Raw genomic sequence first — 22,754 nt, forward strand, 5'->3', positions numbered from 1 at the left:
CCCAATCGTGAGGGTGGCAAGTGTGTGGTGTTGCATCTTACGACAATCAACAACTGAGGTGTCCAGCTTAGGCTGGCAGAATTCGACACCATGTGTCCAGTCACCTAACATCATGTCTGCAACTTATCCTATGTGACAGAATATGACCGGGAGGAAACAATAGCCAGCTTTTGTACCCACTTTCAACTATCACACAATAAGGTAGCAGCATATTGCTGATGCATCATTAAGAATAATCATGAAGGGGAGTTTCTCCCCGTCTCTCCTCCCACCCAAACAGATTTTTAGACTTCCTCTGTTTTTTTTTTCTTTCCAGCGTTTTTTATTCGCTTATAATACTTTCAATAACCTCCGTGGTGGAAATGGACGTCCGTGGATATAGTCAGCGTCCGTGTTCCCCAATTCAGCCCACAGTGGCCGTTTCAGAAGATGAAAAGGCCTGTTAGTAAGACCAAAACGGTCAGACTCCGTCACTGTTATTTCGTAAAAGGTTTTTTCGAAGTCGTTGACCAAAGTGAACACTGCCACTTAGCCCGACTCTCTTTTATGGTCATTGCTTTTGTCTTTTTGATCCTGACGCTATAATCATCACTATTATTTTAATAATAGTAATAACAGCAGCATAGTATTTTAGAGGCTATGATGTAGTGAAAGAAACTGTTGGTTTAAATTCTTGGGAATTTGTTATGAGGATGGTGGAGGCCCAGTTGCAGGTGGCTAGTGGAATGGACGGGAATTGAAAGTGAAGATTTACTGGAGTGGGGAAGTTGAGTTGGCTGTGTTGGAGGGGAAGTGGAAGGGGTTAGCTGGATATGGTGGGCTGGAAGGGGTGGGCTGGAGATGGTGGGCTGCTCACCGGTGTGACAGTTGACTCTGGACTCTAGCTTCAACAACGACAGCTGCTGCAGTCGTGTGAGGGTCGTTACGGAGTGACGCGTCTGTAACTACTGCAGGGTCGTTAAGAGGAACGAGCACCTGGCAGGTCGTTAAGAGAAACCAGCTTCTTCAACTAGTATTGATAGGTTATTAAGAGGAACCAGCACCTTGAACTAGTGGAGATAACTGATATAAAAAAAGACGGAGGCGGCGGAAAATATAAACACAAATGCGAATCCTAATTGACAATGTTTCGCCCTCACAGTGGGAACATGGCGACGTGAAGGACCAGGTGAGGAATGTTGAAGTTGATCGCTGAGAAGAGGCTGGATTTGAGAAGGACCTGCCCGGCATGGGCCAGTAGGTCTGTTGTGTAAGACAACGATGAAGGAGTTTCGTTGTAAGAGGTTCAGCTGTAAGAGGTACAGCACAGCTGAGTGATGATGCCAAGATCCTGCATCTCTGAGAGTCTTCTCTCCTGGCGATGAGTCTTGCATCTCTGTAGCTGATTGAATGATTGTGGAAGCTTAGGTATAAAACACAAGCATTCCTTAAATCGTCCGTTCTGCTGGCGTATTGGTGTTCTGAGATACATGGCTGGAGGTCACTGGATGTCTCGCCCAGGTATAACTGGTTGCAATCGTTGCTAAGGATTATGTATAATCTACAGAGGACTGAACCTTGTGATGTCCCTTACTAGTGATGTCTTTGATGGTAGTGGATGTAGAGGTGAATACTTGGCCTTCAATTAGTGATGGCAGGTCATTACACACACACACACACACACACACACACACACACACACACACACACACACACACACACACACACACACACACGTATATATGTGTGTATTCTGTTGCATGGTTTAGATACACTGTTCTAGCGTTATTCTGATATTCTCACTTGAGTTATCACTGTATTGACCAAAACATTTTCCTCTTTTCTTTCAGAGACAAACAAAGTGACTGAAGGAAGACAATAACACTGAAACAGCGTTAAACACAGTGAGTTTTTTTTTTCTAACTGTGACTTTGCAAAAAGGATAAAAGTTGGAATATTGTTTAGAAAAAATAATCACGAGTTGAATAATTTCATTTACTCAAGAAAATTATGGATGATTTCTCGTCTTGTGACTATCAAGTTCCTGATCTTGTGACTGTCCAGTTCCTGGTTCTGAGACTGTCCAGTTCCTGGTCTTGTGATTGTCCAGTTCCTGGTTCTGAGACTGTCCAGTTCCTGGTCTTGTGATTGTCTAGTTCCTGGTCCTGTTACTGTCCAGTTCCTGATCTTGTTACTGTCCAGCTCCTGATCTTGTTACTGTCCAGTTCCTGATCTTGTTACTGTCCAGTTCCTGATCTTGTTACTGTCCAGTTCCTGATCTTGTTACTATTCAGTTCCTGGTCTTGTGACTGTCCAGTTCCTGGTCTTGTGACTGTCCAGTTCCTGGTTCTGTCACTGCCCAGTTCCTGGTCCTGTCACTACCCAGTTCCTGGTCCTGTCACTGCCCAGTTCCTGGTCCTGTTACTGCTCAGTTTCTGGCCCTGTTATTGCCCAGTGCCTGTAAGTTCGTGAGAGGAAACTGTACCCAAACATCCAGTACTCAGTCCTGAAAAATAAGTTAGACCAAACTGTCGTTCCTTCAGGCAATTATCACCACCCTTAATCACCTACTGTGTAACCCATCAGTCAAAGGCTAATCACCTAGACATCAGTTCATCAAGGGCCGGGGAATCATCAGTTTGCAGTCCCGTGGTTCATGGTGTGGCACCCAGGAATGGTGGGCCGAGCAGCGTGGGCACGCTAGAGGTGCCTAGCAGTGCCAGCATGCAAGTGTGGGCGGTGCCACGGGCTGTGAGGGTGGCACTACTCCTACTGCTCCTCACCTCCTCCAACGTCAGCGCCCCGATACCCACTGATACAGGTGAGTGAGTTCTCTACACCACAAGACGGGCAGCCATCAGTAGTGTCCCTTAACTTGAACACTTATTAAAATAACGCGTCTGGAACACGTTCTGGCTACATACAGACGTTGGAGAAATAAAACCTAACAATATGACTGGTCTGGGACCGGGTCTAGATCACCGGGGGGAGGTTCGAGCCTCCACCAGACCAGCAGTGAATGACCCCACACTGGTCTATTGCTCTCTGATAGACAATGAAGACGAACCACAAAGATAAACACATAAACTTGCTACTTCTGGCACCGAATTACTTATACACGACACAGATCTTACCAGAGCCAGACACCGTAACACAGTAAGATACTGTAACATTTCTTACCTTCTCTACTATATGCAGTTCTCACCACACACACAGACACACACACAGATACAACACACACACACACACACACACACACACACACACACACACACACATATATATATATATATATATATATATATATATATATATATATATATATATATATATATATATATATATATATATATATATATATATATATACACTGTATGAGAGGTAGAGGTAGAGAGAGAGAGAGAGCCAGGAGCAGCCTCACTCACTCACACCACTTGAACTAATAACGCTCTGCTTTCATTTTTTTCACAAAATTCAATAAGCCTTTCCCTGGAAAAAGTGCCCCATCGCTCACTAACAGCTACTGCATTATTCACTTCTTTTTTCATTTCAATATTTTTTTTTTTGAAAGTGGCGACCAATTCCTTCAATATTTCAGACGTGGAACGTAAAATACTCTTCAAAAAAAATTTCATTTTGAACAACAGTAAAAATGTATAGGTAGTTTTGACCTTTATTTTTTTTAGGTCTCTCAGTTTGAAACTCTGTGCAGATTCCTCGATGAAAATTGTCTCGCTGTGAGCGTACGAAGGATCGAGTCCCATCCAGTCTTGTAGGTCACTGATTATCATGATATAAGCCAGGCAGACTGGCCGGCAGGTAGTCAGGCAGGGAGACAGACAGACGGGCAGGCTAGTAGGCAGACAGGCAGGCAAGCAGATAGACAGGCAGGCAAACAGTCAGACAGACAGGCAGGCAGGCAGACAGGCAGGGTAGCAGGCAAACAGGCAGGCGGACAGACAGACAGACAGGCAGGCAGGCAGGCATGCATACATTCAGGCAAGCAGACAGGCAGTCAGTCAGACAGTCAGACAGGCAGACAGTCAAGCAGAGAGACAAGTCTCGTTTATAAGTGTTGCTGCAAAACCATTTCACAAAAACCATTAGAGAAAAGTGGATTCAACATTCAGAGAATAACAACACACTAACTGCTAAACAGTTTAACTTTCCGTCTGCAAATTAATGTCAAACTCACTAAACAGAAGGGTGGACGGAAGGCTCGAACCTTAGTCCATAAGATATTTTGACAGAGTCTGCCACCCATTTCCAAAAAAAAAAAAAAAATTAATGGGGTTTATTGTATTTACCTGGAAGTCTAGTTTTTCTTTCAGTGGATAAGAAACTTGGGGAGAGTTATAAGAGGAACAATGTTAGCACGGGCGGATGTCACAAGTGGGGTGCCACAAGGGTCTGCACTTGTCCTAGTAATGTTTCTAATTTATATAAATGATTTATCAGAAGTAAATAAGGAATTTATATGAAAATGTTAGCAGACGATGCAAAAAAATCGTATGCGCAGCGTCAGCTGGCAGAGTCCAAGTGTCAGCTTCGGCAGGCTGAGATGACCCCTCAAGACGCACTTGAGCTGGCAGCTGAGTGTGCAGCTGAGGCGTCTCAAGCAGCCCTCATGTTCTAAGGAGGAAACGGCCAGACGGTAGAGCTCCGTTCTCTAGATGAAGCTAAGGGCCGTGAGCTCAATCCTCTCCGCCAAGCTGAAAAGAGTGATCACAGTAACTCCTTGTTTGTAGATAACTGGCCGGGAGAACCGACCGACAAGTTGATGAATTCGACACTTGTATAATACTTGGGGTTCTTTATTGTGGAAGAGAGACCAAAAACCCGCTAAAAAGGATAATAAAAACATATGGGAAAGAAGCCCTAACTCTCCTAAAGGCTCACAACGAAGCTGCCCGCAACTCTAACACTCTCAGTCAGCAGCAAGAAGAGCAGCGAGGAGAAAAGGATAAAGTTTTGAAGAAGGTCAAGAGAGAGAGAGAGCGAGAGATAGATAGATAGATAGATAGATAGATATATAGATAGATAGATAGATAGATAGATAGATAGATAGATAGATAGATAGATAGATAGATAGATAGATAGATAGAGAGAGAGAGAGAGAGAGAGAGAGAGAGAGAGATAGCGGGCACAAGAGGCAGAGGATTCTAATTCGTAGCCTTAAACGGGCGGAATCTAAGCATGAAGAGAGATCACAGCAGATGGAAGAGTGTATATAATGCTCTTTGAGGCTTTTTTTTAAGAAGCTTGACGAACTATATCAAGCTGGGGGGGGGAGCTTTGAGGAGCCTCAACGCCACAACAAGCAACGAGCAACTGCAGTTGTATTTAGAAAGTTGCCGAAGAGGACCGCCAGCTGTTTCACTAGTAGAGTGCTAAAACAGAGACTAAAATAGAGTTTCTAGCTAGTTTGGTGAAGCATCTCGCCCAAGGTTCTTTACTTCGACTACGAGGTTCTTTACTTCGACTACGAGGTTCTTTACTTCGACTACGAGGTTTTTTACTTCGACTACGAGGTTTTTTACTTCGACTACGAGGTTCTTTACTTCGACTACGAGGTTCTTTACCTCGACTACGAAGTTCTTTACTTCGACTACGAGGTTCTTTACTTCAACTACGAGGTTCTTTACCTCGACTACGAGGTTCTTTACTTCGACTACGAGGTTCTTTAACTCGACTACGAAGTTCTTTACTTCGACTACGAGGTTCTTTACTTCGACTACGAGGTTCTTTACTTCGACTACGAGGTTCTTTACCTCGACTACGAGGTTCTTTACCTCAAATACAAAAGATTCCTTCACGAAAACCCTCACCTCAGATTTTCTGTTGAGACTCAAAAATCCTTGCTTATCCGAGCATCAGCCAGGACCAGCGCTGGTCTCTGTGGACCAGTGATGGTTTCCCTGAACCAATGATGGTCTCCCTGGACCAGTGATGGTCTTTTTGGACCAATGATGCTCTCTCTGGATCAGTGATGGTCTCTCTGGATTAGTGCTGGTCTCGCTGGACCAGTGATGGTGTTCCTGGGCCAGTGCTGCTCTCCCTAGACCAGTGCTGATCTCCCTGGACCAGTGATGGTCTCCCTGGACCAGTGTTGGCCTCCCTCAACCAGTGATGGTCTCCCTGGACCAGTGATGGTCTCCCTGGACCAGTGATGGTCTCCCTGGACCAGTGATGGCCTCCCTGGACCAGTGAAGGTCTCCCTGAAGCAGTGGTGGTCTTCTTGGACCAGTGATGGTCTCCCTGGACCAGTGATGGTCTCCCTGGACCAGTGATGGTCTCCCTGGACCAGTGATGGTCTCCCTGGACCAATGATGGTCTCCCTGGACCAGCGAAGGTCTCCTTTTACCAGTGATGGTCTCCCTGGACCAGTGATGGTCTTCCTGGACCAGTGATGATCTCCTTGGACCAGTGATGGTCTCCCTGGACCAGTGATGGTCTCGTTGGACCAGTGATGGTCCCTTTGGACCAGTGATGATCTCTTTGGATCAGTGATGGTCTTCCTGGACCAGTGATGGTCTCCCTGGACCAGTGATGGTCTCCCTGGACCAGTGATGGTCTCCCTGGACCAATGATGGTCTCCCTGGACCAGTGAAGGTCTCCCTGAAGCAGTGGTGGTCTTCTTGGACCAGTGATGGTCTCCCTGGACCAGTGATGGTCTCCCTGGACCAGTGATGGTCTCCCTGGACCAGTGATGGTCTCCCTGGACCAATGATGGTCTCCCTGGACCAGCGAAGGTCTCCTTTTACCAGTGATGGTCTCCCTGGACCAGTGATGGTCTTCCTGGACCAGTGATGGTCTCCTTGGACCAGTGATGGTCTCCCTGGACCAGTGATGGTCTCGTTGGACCAGTGATGGTCCCTTTGGACCAGTGATGATCTCTTTGGATCAGTGATGGTCTTCCTGGACCAGTGATGGTCTCCCTGGACCAGTGATGGTCTCCCTGGACCAGTGATGGTCTCCTTGGACCAGTGATGGTCACCCTGGACCAGTGATTGTCTCCCTGGACCAGTGATGGTCTCCCTGGACCAGTGATGGTCTCCCTGAACCAGCGATGGTCTCCCTGGACCAGTGATGGTCTCCCTGGACCAGTGATGGTCTCCCTTGACCAGTGATGGTCTCCGTGGAACAGTGATGGTCTCCCTGGACCAGTGATGGTCTCCCTGGACCAGTGATCTTCTCCCTGGACCAGTGATGGTCTCCCTGGGCCAGTGAAGGTCTCCCTGAACCAGTGATGGTCTACCTGGACCAGTGATGGTCTCCCTGGACCAGTGATGGTCTCCCTGGACCAGTGATGGTCTCCCTGGACCAGTGATGGTCTCCCTGGGCCAGTGATGGTCTCCCTGGACCAGTGATCTTCTCCCTGGACCAGTGATGGTCTCCCTGGACCAGTGATCTTCTCCCTGGGCCAGTGATGGTCTCCCTGGACCAGTGATCTTCTCCCTGGGCCAGTGATGGTCTCCCTGGACCAGTGATCTTCTCCCTGGACCAGTGATGGTCTCCCTGGACCAGTGATCTTCTCCCTGGGCCAGTGATGGTCTCCCTGGACCAGTGATCTTCTCCCTGGGCCAGTGATCTTCTCCCTGGACCAGTGATGGTCTCCCTGGACCAGTGATGGTTAATAATGGTTCACGGAGATAATCAACATCTAATGGTTTTCCTGGACCAAGCCTTTTTTTTTTACTTAGGTACTGATTGTCTCCTGGGGTATCAGGTACTGATTGTCTCCTGGGGTATCAGGTACTGATTGTCTCCTGGAGTATCAAGTACTGATTGTCTCCTGGAGTATCAGGTACTGATTGTCTCCTGGAGTATCAGGCACTGATTGTCTCCTGGAGTATCAAGTACTGATTGTCTCCTGGGGTATCAGGTACTGATTGTCTCCTGGAGTATCAGGTACTGATTGTCTCCTGGAGTATCAGGTACTGATTGTCTCCTGGGGTATCAGGTACTGATTGTCTCCTGGAGTATCAGGTACTGATTGTCTCCTGGAGTATCAGGTACTGATTGTCTCCTGGAGTATCAGGTACTGATTGTCTCCTGGAGTATCAAGTACTGATTGTCTCCTGGGGTATCAGGTACTGATTGTCTCCTGGAGTATCAGGTACTGATTGTCTCCTGGAGTATCAGGTACTGATTGTCTCCTGGGGTATCAGGTACTGATTGTCTCCTGGAGAATCAAGTACTGATTGTCTCCTGGAGTATCAGGTACTGATTGTCTCCTGGAGTATCAGGCACTGATTGTCTCCTGGAGTATCAAGTACTGATTGTCTCCTGGGGTATCAGGTACTGATTGTCTCCTGGAGTATCAGGTACTGATTGTCTCCTGGAGTATCAGGTACTGATTGTCTCCTGGAGTATCAGGTACTGATTGTCTCCTGGGGTATCTGGTACTGATTGTCTCCTGGAGTATCAAGTACTGATTGTCTCCTGGAGTATCAGGTACTGATTGTCTCCTGGAGTATCAGGCACTGATTGTCTCCTGGAGTATCAAGTACTGATTGTCTCCTGGGGTATCAGGTACTGATTGTCTCCTGGAGTATCAGGTACTGATTGTCTCCTGGAGTATCAGGTACTGATTGTCTCCTGGAGTATCAGGTACTGATTGTCTCCTGGAGTATCAGGTACTGATTGTCTCCTGGAGTATCAGGTACTGATTGTCTCCTGGAGTATCAGGTACTGATTGTCTCCTGGAGTATCAGGTACTGATTGTCTCCTGGAGTATCAGGTACTGATTGTCTCCTGGAGTATCAGGTACTGATTGTCTCCTGGAGTATCAGGTACTGATTGTCTCCTAGAGTATCAAGTACTGATTGTCTCCTGGGGTATCAGGTACTGATTGTCTCCTGGAGTATCAGGTACTGATTTTCTCCTGGAGTATCAGGTACTGATTGTCTCCTGGAGTATCAGGTACTGATTGTCTGCTGGAGTATCAGGTACTGATTGTCTCCTGGAGTATCAGGTACTGATTGTCTCCTGGAGTATCAGGTACTGATTGTCTCCTGGAGTATCAGGTACTGATTGTCTCCTGGAGTATCAGGCACTGATTGTCTGCTGGAGTATCAGGTACTGATTGTCTCCTGGAGTATCAGGTACTGATTGTCTCCTGGAGTATCAGGTACTGATTGTCTCCTGGAGTATCAGGTACTGATTGTCTCCTGGAGTATCAGGTACTGATTGTCTCCTGGAGTATCAGGTACTGATTGTCTCCTGGAGTATCAGGTACTGATTGTCTCCTGGAGTATCAGGTACTGATTGTCTCCTGGAGTATCAGGTACTGATTGTCTCCTGGAGTATCAGGTACTGATTGTCTGCTGGAGTATCAGGTACTGATTGTCTCCTGGAGTATCAGGTACTGATTGTCTCCTGGAGTATCAGGTACTGATTGTCTCCTGGAGTATCAGGTACTGATTGTCTCCGGGAGTATCAGGCACTGATTGTCTGCTGGAGTATCAGGTACTGATTGTCTCCTGGAGTATCAGGTACTGATTGTCTCCTGGAGTATCAGGTACTGATTGTCTCCTGGAGTATCAGGTACTGATTGTCTCCTGGAGTATCAGGTACTGATTGTCTCCTGGAGTATCAGGTACTGATTGTCTCCTGGAGTATCAGGTACTGATTGTCTCCTGAAGTATCAGGTACTGATTGTCTCCTGGAGTATCAGGTACTGATTGTCTCCTGGAGTATCAGGTACTGATTGTCTCCTGGAGTATCAGGTACTGATTGTCTCCTGGAGTATCAGGTACTGATTGTCTCCTGGAGTATCAGGTACTGATTGTCTCCTGGAGTATCAGGTACTGATTGTCTCCTGGAGTATCAGGTACTGATTGTCTCCTGGAGTATCAGGTACTGATTGTCTCCTGGAGTATCAGGTACTGATTGTCTCCTGGAGTATCAGGTACTGATTGTCTCCTGGAGTATCAGGTACTGATTGTCTCCGGGAGTATCAGGCACTGATTGTCTGCTGGAGTATCAGGTACTGATTGTCTCCTGGAGTATCAGGTACTGATTGTCTCCTGGAGTATCAGGTACTGATTGTCTCCTGGAGTATCAGGTACTGATTGTCTCCTGGAGTATCAGGTACTGATTGTCTCCTGGAGTATCAGGTACTGATTGTCTCCTGGAGTATCAGGTACTGATTGTCTCCTGGAGTATCAGGTACTGATTGTCTCCTGGAGTATCAGGCACTGATTGTCTCCTGGAGTATCAGGTACTGATTGTCTGCTGGAGTATCAGGTACTGATTGTCTCCTGGTGTATCAGGTACCGCTTATTCCTCTTAAGCATCGGCGTGTATGTTCATGCATGTGATTTGGGTCTGTAGAGTGTGTGTATGTGGTAGTGTACTCACCTAGTTGAGGTTGCAGGGGTCGAGTCCGAGCTCCTGGCCCCTGGCTCCTGGTGTGTGTGTGTGCACTCACCTATTTGTACTCACCTATTTGTGGTTGCAGGGGTCGAGTCTTAGCTCCTGTGTGTGTGTGTGAGTGTTTGAACGCGTGTCAGTACGTACACGAGTGACTGTGTATTGCAAGTTGTAAGTCATTTATCTTTATCAAGTATTTCTATAAAGACGAGTGATAAGTCAAGTATTTCTATAAAGACGAGTGATAAGTCAAGTATTTCTATAAAGACGAGTGATAAGTCAAGTATTTCTATAAAGACGAGTGTTAAGTCAAGTATTTCTATAAAGACGAGTGTTAAGTCAAATCTCAAGTGACTTTTATACAGACGTCAGTAACACATGTACTTACTAAACGTAAATTAAACAAACAACTATCAAATCAACACTAATTTCAACCGTGAACAATTATTACCGAAGATCAGTGGACTGACTGACCAATATATCTAACCTCAGACCCTTTTCATGTAGACAATTCCTGAAACTGGTTCCCACGAGTTAACTTTAGAAAACCTCTTCTGTTCGGCTTCAAAATTTCAACAGTCGTTTATCGTACTTAGAAGAAACCTGCTATTGTTAGTGTAGCTGTTGTTATTTTATTACTGTGAGTCTCAAAATATACTGTGTATCTTTTTATTACTTGATACCAGTTTCTGAAGAGGAGTCTCTTGGTGTTAGTCAGAGGTTTTTGATCCAAGGATCTGGATTTACCTTCCCCCCTAGATTACACCGAGTCTAAATGTCGACCATACCACCGTTGCTCTATGATCCCCTTCTGGTTTAGCGCTTTTCTCTATTATAAAACAGTTGATAACGGCATCAGTCGTTACTAAGTGATGCGTCGTAAGAACTGGAAGCAACGTTTAACGTCTCTAGGACGTTCACCCACCAAACGTTCACCCACCAAACGTTCACCCACCAAACGTTCACCCACCAAACGTTCACCCTCACCACCTATACTGTAGTCTGTGTGGCTGTATGTTTCAGTAATCAAATTTGTTATTGCGAAAATACTGAATGTTTCTCCTAACCAGAAATCAGTCACTGTGTTGACTGCATTGACTTATCTTGGGTTATCCTAGGTTATCTTAGGTTATCCTAGGATATCCTGGGTTGTTCTGGCTTATCCATGGTTACCCTAGGTTATCCTGGGTTAGATCCTCATAATGCATTTCTTACGTGAATTACAATCTGGGTACACTCAGGACCACTGTAAAAAGAAACCTTGTAAGTCATGTAAATAAACCGTAAATGAACCTTCTTCAACTGAAAGTTGCTCCATTGTAAAAGATCTATTTTAAGTTTTGTAAACAAAGCTTAAATGGAACTTAATTGAAATTTGTCGGTCATAAACAAAAGCTGGGATTAATTCTGGCTTGTGTAGACTGACTCACGAAGTCGTAATGACATGATTGCAAGCAAACCATGCCACGGGTGGGGGTAGAACCCACGGTCAGAGTTTTATGACTCTCTGACCGCGGGTTCTATCCCCGCCCGTGGTGTGGTTTATATGGACCCCAGTTTCCCACTTTCCTGTTTTTTTTGGATCAAATAGTCGGGGGAAAAATGAAATACTGCTTTCTATGAGGTATTTTCCCCAAGTGCCTCGTCCCTGTTACCCTTAACTCTGATGATTCAACAATGCAACTTCCGAACGGCTTCAGATTTAATGAGCTGGTGGTGCATTTCAGGGTATTGACGTCTATCTGAGATAACAAGGGAAAGCCTCTCCAGTTTGGCCTCAGAGCTGCTGTTTCTCAACGAAAGATCTGAATGGGACTCAGCCTCCGCATGTGCTAATTTACCATTTTATTTTTTAAATTTGAGAAATTGGGATAACAGTTTCCTTGTGATGACTAGTCTTAGATCACTAGTTCCTCTTAAGATCTTCCAGGCTAATCTCACAACTCTCTTACAAACTCATTCCAGTCGTGCGCATTGAGGCACAAGGGGAGGCTGGAGTCATGCAATACGGGGATACCCTTTTCCGGATTGCGCAGTGACCGAAATGCGTGTAGTTTTGCTAGTACCAGAGGCGCACTGTAGGAAATGTCAAAGAACGTAGATATTACGAGTGTATGAGACTTTAATCTTACTCCCAAAACAGCTAGTTTATTGTGTACCTCATGTCCATCCTGTGGAAGGTAGTGCTAGTTCATTATGTACCACATGTCCATCCTGTGGAAGGTAGTGGCTAGTTTATTATGTACCTCATGTCCATCCTGTGCAAGGTAGTGGCTAGTTTATTGAGTACCTCATGTCCATCCTGTGGAAGGTAGTGGCTAGTTTATTGTGTACCTCATGTCCATCCTATGGAAGGTAGTGGCTAGTTTATTATGTACCTAATGTCCATCCTGTGGAAGGTAGTGGCTAGTTTATTATGTACCACATGTCCATCCTGTGGAAGGTAGTGTCTAGTTTATTGTGCAAATCATGTCCATCCTGTGGAAGGTAGTAGCTAGTTTATTGTATACCTCATGTCCATCCTGTGGAAGGTAGTGGCTAGTTTATTGTGCACCTCATGTCCATCCTATGGAAGGTAGTAGCTTGTTTATTGTGCACCTCATGTCCATCCTGTGGAAGTTAGTGCAAGATCATATGTATACAAAAAGGCCTATAAACTAGGTCTTCTTAAAAAGGCTAAAAGGAGTGCACCTGGATACATGTTTGCAGAGAAATGGGAGGGAGAGAAAAGGGGAAGGAGAGAGGGAGGGAGAGAGGGAGGGAGAAAAGGATCGAGAGAGGATGGGATACAGTAACAAGCAAACAGGAAGGACATAAAAACGACAGGGAAGTCAAGCCTTTAATCCGTAGGGAAGAACCAGCAACGACAGGGAGGTGCTGGAAGTCTTACCCTGCTCCACACGGAGGTGTTGGAAATTTTACCCTGCTACACAGGGAGGTGCTGGAAGTCTTACCCTACTACACAGGGAGGTGCTGGAAGTCTTACCCTGCTGTACAGGTAGGTGCGGGAAGTCTTACCCTCCTGCACAGGGAGGTGTTGGAAATGTTACCCTGCTACACAGGGAGGTGTTGGAAGTCTTACCCTACTGCACAGGGAGGTGCTGGAAATGTTACCCTGCTACACAGGGAGGTGCTGGAAGTGTTACCCTGCTACACAGGGAGGTGTTGGAAGTCTTACCCTACTGCACAGGGAGGTGCTGGAAATGTTACCCTGCTACACAGGGAGGTGCTGGAAGTGTTACCCTGCTACACAGCGAGGTGTTGGAAGTCTTACCCTACTGCACAGGGAGGTGCTGGAAGTCTTACCCTACTACACAGGGAGGTGCTGGAAGTCTTACCTTGCTACACAGGGAGTTACTGGAAGTCTTACTCTGCTACACAGGGAAGTGCTGGAAGTCTTACCCTACTACACAGGGAGGTGCTGGAAATCTTACCTTGCTACACAGGGAGTTGCTGGAAGTCTTACTCTGCTACACAGGGAGGTGTTGGAAGTCTTACCCTACTACATAGAGGCGTGTTGGAAGTCTTACCCTGCTACACAGGGAGGCGCTGGAAATCTTACCCTGCTACACAGGGAGGTTCTGGAAGTCTTACCCTTCTACACAGGGAGGTGCTGGAAGTCTTACCCTGCTACACAGGGAGGTGCTGGAAGTCTTACCCTGCTACACAGGGAGGTGCTGGAAGTCTTACCCTACTACACAGGGAGGTGCTGGAAGTCTTACCCTACTACACAGGGACATGTTGGAAGTCTTACCTTGCTACACAGGGAGGTGCTGGAAGTCTTACCCTACTACACAGGGAGGTGCTGGAAGTTTTACCCTACTACACAGGGAGGTGCTGGAAGTCTTACCCTGCTACACAGGGAGGTGCTGGAAGTCTTACCCTACTACACAGGGAGGTGCTGGAAGGTTTACCCTACTACACAGGGAGGTGCTGGAAGTTTTACCCTGCTACACAGGGAAGTGCTGGAAGTCTTACCCTGCTACACAGGAAGGTGCTGGAAGTCTTACCCTGCTACACAGGGAGGTGCTGGAAGTCTTACCCTGCTACACAGGGAGGTGCTGGAAGTCTTACCCTGCTACACAGGGACATGTTGGAAGTCTTACCCTGCTACACAGGGAGGCGCTGGAAGTCTTACCCAGCTACACAGGGAGGTGCTGGAAGTCTTACCCTGCTACACAGGGACATGTTGGAAGTCTTACCCTGGTACACAGGGAGGCGCTGGAAGTCTTACCCTGCTACACAGGGAGGTGCTGGAAGTCTTACCCTACTACACAGGGAGGTGCTGGAAGTCTTACCCTGCTACACAGGGAGGTGATGGAAGTCTTACACTGCTACACAGGGAGGTGCAGGAAGTCTTACCCTGCTACACAGGGAGGTGCTGGAAATCTTACCCTGCTACACAGGGAGGTGCTGGAAGTCTTACCCTACTACACAGGGAGATGCTGGAAGTTTTACCCTGCTACACAGGGAGGTGCTGGAAGTCTTACCCTACTACACAAGGAGGTGCTGGAAGTTTTACCCTGCTACACAGGGAGGTGATGGAAGTCTTACTCTGCTACACAGGGAGGTGCAGGAAGTCTTACCCTGCTACACAGGGAGGTGCTGGAAATCTTACTCTGCTACACAGGGAGGTGCTGGAAGTCTTACCCTACTACACAGGGAGGTGCTGGAAGTTTTACCCTGCTACACAGGGAGGTGCTGGAAGTCTTACCCTGCTACACAGGGAGGTGCTGGAAGTCTTACCCTACTACACAGGGAGGTGCTGTAAGTTTTACCCTGCTACACAGGGAGGTGATGAAAGTCTTACCCTGCTACACAGGGAGGTGCTGGAAGTCTTACCCTACTACACAGGGAGGTGCTGGAAGTTTTACCCTACTACACAGGGAGGTGCTGGAAGTTTTACCCTGCTACGCAGGGAGGTGATGGAAGTCTTACCCTGCTACACAGGGAGGTGCAGGAAGTCTTACCCTGCTACACAGAGAGGTGCTGGAAATCTTACCCTGCTACACAGGGAGGTGCTGGAAGTCTTACCCTACTACACAGGGAGGTGCTGGAAGTTTTACCCTGCTACACAGGGAGGTGCTGGAAGTCTTACCCTGCTACACAGGAAGGTGTTGGAAGTCTTACCCTGCTACACAGGGAGGTGTTGGAAATCTTACCCTGCTACACAGGGAGGTGCTGGAAGTCTTACCCTACTACACAGTGAGGTGCTGGAAGTTTTACCCTACTACACAGGGAGGTGCTGGAAGGTTTACCCTGCTACACAGGGAAGTGCTGGAAGTCTTACCCTGCTACACAGGAAGGTGCTGGAAGTCTTACCCTGCTACACAGGGAGGTGCTGGAAGTCTTACCCTACTACACAGGGAGATGCTGGAAGTCTTACACTACTACACAGGGAGGTGCTGGAAGTTTTACCCTGCTACACAGGGAGGTGCTGGAAGTCTTACCCTTCTACACAGGGAGGTGCTGGAAGTCTTACCCTTCTACACAGGGAGGTGCTGGAAGTCTTACCCTGCTACACAGGGACATGTTGGAAGTCTTACCCTGCTACACAGGGAGGCGCTGGAAGTCTTACCCTGCTACACAGGGAGGTGCTGGAAATCTTACCCTATTACACAGGGAGGTGTTGGAAGTCTTACCCTGCTACACAGGGAGGTGCTGGAAGTCTTAACCTGCTACACAGGGAGGTGCTTTAAGTCTTACCCTGCTACACAGGGAGGTGCTGGAAGACTTACCCTGCTACACAGGGAGGTGCTGGAAGTCTTACCCTGATACACAGGGAGGTGCTGGAAGTCTTACCCTGATACACAGGGAGGTGCTGGAAGTCTTACCCTGATACACAGGGAGGTGCTGGAAGTCTTACCCTACTACACAGGGAGGTGCTGGAAGTCTTACCCTACTACACAGGGAGGTGCTGGAAGTCTTACCCTACTACACAGGGAGGTGCTGGAAGTCTTACCCTGCTACACAGGGGCGTGTTGGAAGTCTTACCCTGATACACAGGGAGGTGTTGGAAGTCTTACCCTACTACACAGGGAAGTGCTGGAAGACTTACCCTGCTACACAGTGACGTGTTGGAAGTCTTACCCTGCTACACAGGGAGGTGCTGGAAGTCTTACCCTACTACACAGGGAAGTGCTGGAAGACTTACCCTGCTACACAGTGACGTGTTGGAAGTCTTACCCTGCTACACAGGGAGGTGCTGGCAGTCTTACCCTGCTACACAGGGAGGTGCTGGAAGTCTTACCCTGCTACACAGGGTGGTGCTGGAAGTTTTACCCTGCTACACAGGGAGGTGCTGGAAATCTTACCCTATTACACAGGGAGGTGTTGGAAGTCTTACCCTACTACACAGGGAGGTGCTGGAAGTCTTACCCTGCTACACAGTGAGGTGCTGGATGTCGTACCCTGCTACACAGGGAGGTGCTGGAAGTCTTACCCTACTACACCTGGAGGTGCTGAAAGTCTTACCCTGCTACACAGGGAGGTGCTGGAAGTCTTACCCTGCTACACAGGGACGTGTTGGAAGTCTTACCCTGCTACACAGGGAGGTGCTGGAAGTCTTACCCTGCTACACAGGGAGGAGCTGGAAGTCTTACCCTGCTATACAGGGAGGTGCTTGAAGTCTTACCCTACTACACAGGGACGTGTTGGAAGCCTTACCCTGCTACACAGGGAGGTGCTGGAAGTCTTACCCTACTTCACAGGGAGGTGCTGGAAGTCTTACCCTGCTACACAGGGAGGTGCTGGAAGTCTTACCCTACTACACAGGGAAGTGCTGGAAGACTTACCCTGCTACACAGTGACGTGTTGGAAGTCTTACCCTGCTACACAGGGAGGTGCTGGCAGTCTTACCCTGCTACACAGGGAGGTGCTGGAAGTCTTACCCTGCTACACAGGGTGGTGCTGGAAGTTTTACCCTGCTACACAGGGAGGTGCTGGAAATCTTACCCTATTACACAGGGAGGTGTTGGAAGTCTTACCCTACTACACAGGGAGGTGCTGGAAGTCTTACCCTGCTACACAGTGAGGTGCTGGATGTCGTACCCTGCTACACAGGGAGGTGCTGGAAGTCTTACCCTACTACACCTGGAGGTGCTGAAAGTCTTACCCTGCTACACAGGGAGGTGCTGGAAGTCTTACCCTGCTACACAGGGACGTGTTGGAAGTCTTACCCTGCTACACAGGGAGGTGCTGGAAGTCTTACCCTGCTACACAGGGAGGAGCTGGAAGTCTTACCCTGCTACACAGGGAGGTGCTGGAAGTCTTACCCTACTACACAGGGAGGTGCTGGAAGTCTTACCCTGCTGTACAGGTAGGTGCGGGAAGTCTTACCCTCCTGCACAGGGAGGTGTTGGAAATGTTACCCTGCTACACAGGGAGGTGTTGGAAGTCTTACCCTACTGCACAGGGAGGTGCTGGAAATGTTACCCTGCTACACAGGGAGGTGCTGGAAGTGTTACCCTGCTACACAGGGAGGTGTTGGAAGTCTTACCCTACTGCACAGGGAGGTGCTGGAAATGTTACCCTGCTACACAGGGAGGTGCTGGAAGTGTTACCCTGCTACACAGCGAGGTGTTGGAAGTCTTACCCTACTGCACAGGGAGGTGCTGGAAGTCTTACCCTACTACACAGGGAGGTGCTGGAAGTCTTACCTTGCTACACAGGGAGTTACTGGAAGTCTTACTCTGCTACACAGGGAAGTGCTGGAAGTCTTACCCTACTACACAGGGAGGTGCTGGAAATCTTACCTTGCTACACAGGGAGTTGCTGGAAGTCTTACTCTGCTACACAGGGAGGTGTTGGAAGTCTTACCCTACTACATAGAGGCGTGTTGGAAGTCTTACCCTGCTACACAGGGAGGCGCTGGAAATCTTACCCTGCTACACAGGGAGGTTCTGGAAGTCTTACCCTTCTACACAGGGAGGTGCTGGAAGTCTTACCCTGCTACACAGGGAGGTGCTGGAAGTCTTACCCTGCTACACAGGGAGGTGCTGGAAGTCTTACCCTACTACACAGGGAGGTGCTGGAAGTCTTACCCTACTACACAGGGACATGTTGGAAGTCTTACCTTGCTACACAGGGAGGTGCTGGAAGTCTTACCCTACTACACAGGGAGGTGCTGGAAGTTTTACCCTACTACACAGGGAGGTGCTGGAAGTCTTACCCTGCTACACAGGGAGGTGCTGGAAGTCTTACCCTACTACACAGGGAGGTGCTGGAAGGTTTACCCTACTACACAGGGAGGTGCTGGAAGTTTTACCCTGCTACACAGGGAAGTGCTGGAAGTCTTACCCTGCTACACAGGAAGGTGCTGGAAGTCTTACCCTGCTACACAGGGAGGTGCTGGAAGTCTTACCCTGCTACACAGGGAGGTGCTGGAAGTCTTACCCTGCTACACAGGGACATGTTGGAAGTCTTACCCTGCTACACAGGGAGGCGCTGGAAGTCTTACCCAGCTACACAGGGAGGTGCTGGAAGTCTTACCCTGCTACACAGGGACATGTTGGAAGTCTTACCCTGGTACACAGGGAGGCGCTGGAAGTCTTACCCTGCTACACAGGGAGGTGCTGGAAGTCTTACCCTACTACACAGGGAGGTGCTGGAAGTCTTACCCTGCTACACAGGAAGGTGATGGAAGTCTTACACTGCTACACAGGGAGGTGCAGGAAGTCTTACCCTGCTACACAGGGAGGTGCTGGAAATCTTACCCTGCTACACAGGGAGGTGCTGGAAGTCTTACCCTACTACACAGGGAGATGCTGGAAGTTTTACCCTGCTACACAGGGAGGTGCTGGAAGTCTTACCCTACTACACAAGGAGGTGCTGGAAGTTTTACCCTGCTACACAGGGAGGTGATGGAAGTCTTACTCTGCTACACAGGGAGGTGCAGGAAGTCTTACCCTGCTACACAGGGAGGTGCTGGAAATCTTACTCTGCTACACAGGGAGGTGCTGGAAGTCTTACCCTACTACACAGGGAGGTGCTGGAAGTTTTACCCTGCTACACAGGGAGGTGCTGGAAGTCTTACCCTGCTACACAGGGAGGTGCTGGAAGTCTTACCCTACTACACAGGGAGGTGCTGTAAGTTTTACCCTGCTACACAGGGAGGTGATGAAAGTCTTACCCTGCTACACAGGGAGGTGCTGGAAGTCTTACCCTACTACACAGGGAGGTGCTGGAAGTTTTACCCTACTACACAGGGAGGTGCTGGAAGTTTTACCCTGCTACGCAGGGAGGTGATGGAAGTCTTACCCTGCTACACAGGGAGGTGCAGGAAGTCTTACCCTGCTACACAGAGAGGTGCTGGAAATCTTACCCTGCTACACAGGGAGGTGCTGGAAGTCTTACCCTACTACACAGGGAGGTGCTGGAAGTTTTACCCTGCTACACAGGGAGGTGCTGGAAGTCTTACCCTGCTACACAGGAAGGTGTTGGAAGTCTTACCCTGCTACACAGGGAGGTGTTGGAAATCTTACCCTGCTACACAGGGAGGTGCTGGAAGTCTTACCCTACTACACAGGGAGGTGCTGGAAGTTTTACCCTACTACACAGGGAGGTGCTGGAAGGTTTACCCTGCTACACAGGGAAGTGCTGGAAGTCTTACCCTGCTACACAGGAAGGTGCTGGAAGTCTTACCCTGCTACACAGGGAGGTGCTGGAAGTCTTACCCTACTACACAGGGAGATGCTGGAAGTCTTACACTACTACACAGGGAGGTGCTGGAAGTTTTACCCTGCTACACAGGGAGGTGCTGGAAGTCTTACCCTTCTACACAGGGAGGTGCTGGAAGTCTTACCCTTCTACACAGGGAGGTGCTGGAAGTCTTACCCTGCTACACAGGGACATGTTGGAAGTCTTACCCTGCTACACAGGGAGGCGCTGGAAGTCTTACCCTGCTACACAGGGAGGTGCTGGAAATCTTACCCTATTACACAGGGAGGTGTTGGAAGTCTTACCCTGCTACACAGGGAGGTGCTGGAAGTCTTAACCTGCTACACAGGGAGGTGCTTTAAGTCTTACCCTGCTACACAGGGAGGTGCTGGAAGACTTACCCTGCTACACAGGGAGGTGCTGGAAGTCTTACCCTGATACACAGGGAGGTGCTGGAAGTCTTACCCTGATACACAGGGAGGTGCTGGAAGTCTTACCCTGATACACAGGGAGGTGCTGGAAGTCTTACCCTACTACACAGGGAGGTGCTGGAAGTCTTACCCTGATACACAGGGAGGTGCTGGAAGTCTTACCCTACTACACAGGGAGGTGCTGGAAGTCTTACCCTACTACACAGGGAGGTGCTGGAAGTCTTACCCTACTACACAGGGAGGTGCTGGAAGTCTTACCCTGCTACACAGGGGCGTGTTGGAAGTCTTACCCTGATACACAGGGAGGTGTTGGAAGTCTTACCCTACTACACAGGGAAGTGCTGGAAGACTTACCCTGCTACACAGTGACGTGTTGGAAGTCTTACCCTGCTACACAGGGAGGTGCTGGAAGTCTTACCCTACTACACAGGGAAGTGCTGGAAGACTTACCCTGCTACACAGTGACGTGTTGGAAGTCTTACCCTGCTACACAGGGAGGTGCTGGCAGTCTTACCCTGCTACACAGGGAGGTGCTGGAAGTCTTACCCTGCTACACAGGGTGGTGCTGGAAGTTTTACCCTGCTACACAGGGAGGTGCTGGAAATCTTACCCTATTACACAGGGAGGTGTTGGAAGTCTTACCCTACTACACAGGGAGGTGCTGGAAGTCTTACCCTGCTACACAGTGAGGTGCTGGATGTCGTACCCTGCTACACAGGGAGGTGCTGGAAGTCTTACCCTACTACACCTGGAGGTGCTGAAAGTCTTACCCTGCTACACAGGGAGGTGCTGGAAGTCTTACCCTGCTACACAGGGACGTGTTGGAAGTCTTACCCTGCTACACAGGGAGGTGCTGGAAGTCTTACCCTGCTACACAGGGAGGAGCTGGAAGTCTTACCCTGCTATACAGGGAGGTGCTTGAAGTCTTACCCTACTACACAGGGACGTGTTGGAAGCCTTACCCTGCTACACAGGGAGGTGCTGGAAGTCTTACCCTACTTCACAGGGAGGTGCTGGAAGTCTTACCCTGCTACACAGGGAGGTGCTGGAAGTCTTACCCTACTACACAGGGAAGTGCTGGAAGACTTACCCTGCTACACAGTGACGTGTTGGAAGTCTTACCCTGCTACACAGGGAGGTGCTGGCAGTCTTACCCTGCTACACAGGGAGGTGCTGGAAGTCTTACCCTGCTACACAGGGTGGTGCTGGAAGTTTTACCCTGCTACACAGGGAGGTGCTGGAAATCTTACCCTATTACACAGGGAGGTGTTGGAAGTCTTACCCTACTACACAGGGAGGTGCTGGAAGTCTTACCCTGCTACACAGTGAGGTGCTGGATGTCGTACCCTGCTACACAGGGAGGTGCTGGAAGTCTTACCCTACTACACCTGGAGGTGCTGAAAGTCTTACCCTGCTACACAGGGAGGTGCTGGAAGTCTTACCCTGCTACACAGGGACGTGTTGGAAGTCTTACCCTGCTACACAGGGAGGTGCTGGAAGTCTTACCCTGCTACACAGGGAGGAGCTGGAAGTCTTACCCTGCTACACAGGGAGGTGCTGGAAGTCTTACCCTACTACACAGGGACGTGTTGGAAGCCTTACCCTGCTACACAGGGAGGTGCTGGAAGTGTTACCCTACTACACAGGGAGGTGCTGGAAGTCTTACCCTGCTACACAGGGAGGTGCTGAAAGTCTTACCCTGCTACACAGGGAGGTGCTGGAAGTCTTACCCTGCTACACAGGGAGTATATACGCTTCATTTGTGAGGTATATCGCATATTCTACTTCCATATACTCACTTGAAAACTCTGCTCATATAATCTGTCGACGTTTCTAATTGCATATAATTAGTAGGAAAAAACGACCCGACAGCCGACACGGTAATTAAATAGCAGAGGAACTGCGATTTAATTACATTCCAGAGCAAATAACGTCATTAAAGTCTGTATCGAACGTTGAAGACAAGGATTTATACTCGTACTACCAACGGTAGGCTTTAGAATTTATATTAGATTTAGATTTATATGCTTTATGGGTTAGGCTTGTTAGGTGTCAAGCCTATCAGCAACACGAGGGTAATTAAGTTTGCATATCACCTGTTTGGTACCCCAGTCAAGAAGTTTTTTATCCTTAAGATAAGGATTAAAGTGTAAATGTATATATGCTGAGATAGTGTCAGTGTATATACGTTGAGAAAGTGTCAATGTATATACTCCGAGATAGTGTCATAGTATCTATTCTGAGAAAGTGTCACTGTATATACTTTGAGAAAGCGTCAGTATATATACTCTAAGAAAGTATCAGTGAATA

At 48.4% G+C, this 22,754-nt stretch overlaps 1 protein-coding gene across 1 annotated transcript in view; it reads left to right on the forward strand.

The window, feature by feature from the left end:
- Positions 1-1,841: 1,841 nt before the first annotated feature.
- LOC128695122 (junctional adhesion molecule B) overlaps positions 1,842-22,754 on the forward strand; it is a 62,648-nt gene continuing 41,735 nt past the window's right edge. Inside the window, exon 1 of the mRNA XM_053785545.2 lies at positions 1,842-2,800. Within this exon, the coding sequence (XP_053641520.1) occupies positions 2,704-2,800 (97 nt within the window). The 5' untranslated portion in view covers positions 1,842-2,703. The remainder of the gene's footprint in view (positions 2,801-22,754) is intronic.

This window comes from Cherax quadricarinatus, chromosome 35, assembly GCF_038502225.1.
Source record: "Cherax quadricarinatus isolate ZL_2023a chromosome 35, ASM3850222v1, whole genome shotgun sequence".
Classification (NCBI taxonomy): domain Eukaryota; kingdom Metazoa; phylum Arthropoda; class Malacostraca; order Decapoda; family Parastacidae; genus Cherax; species Cherax quadricarinatus.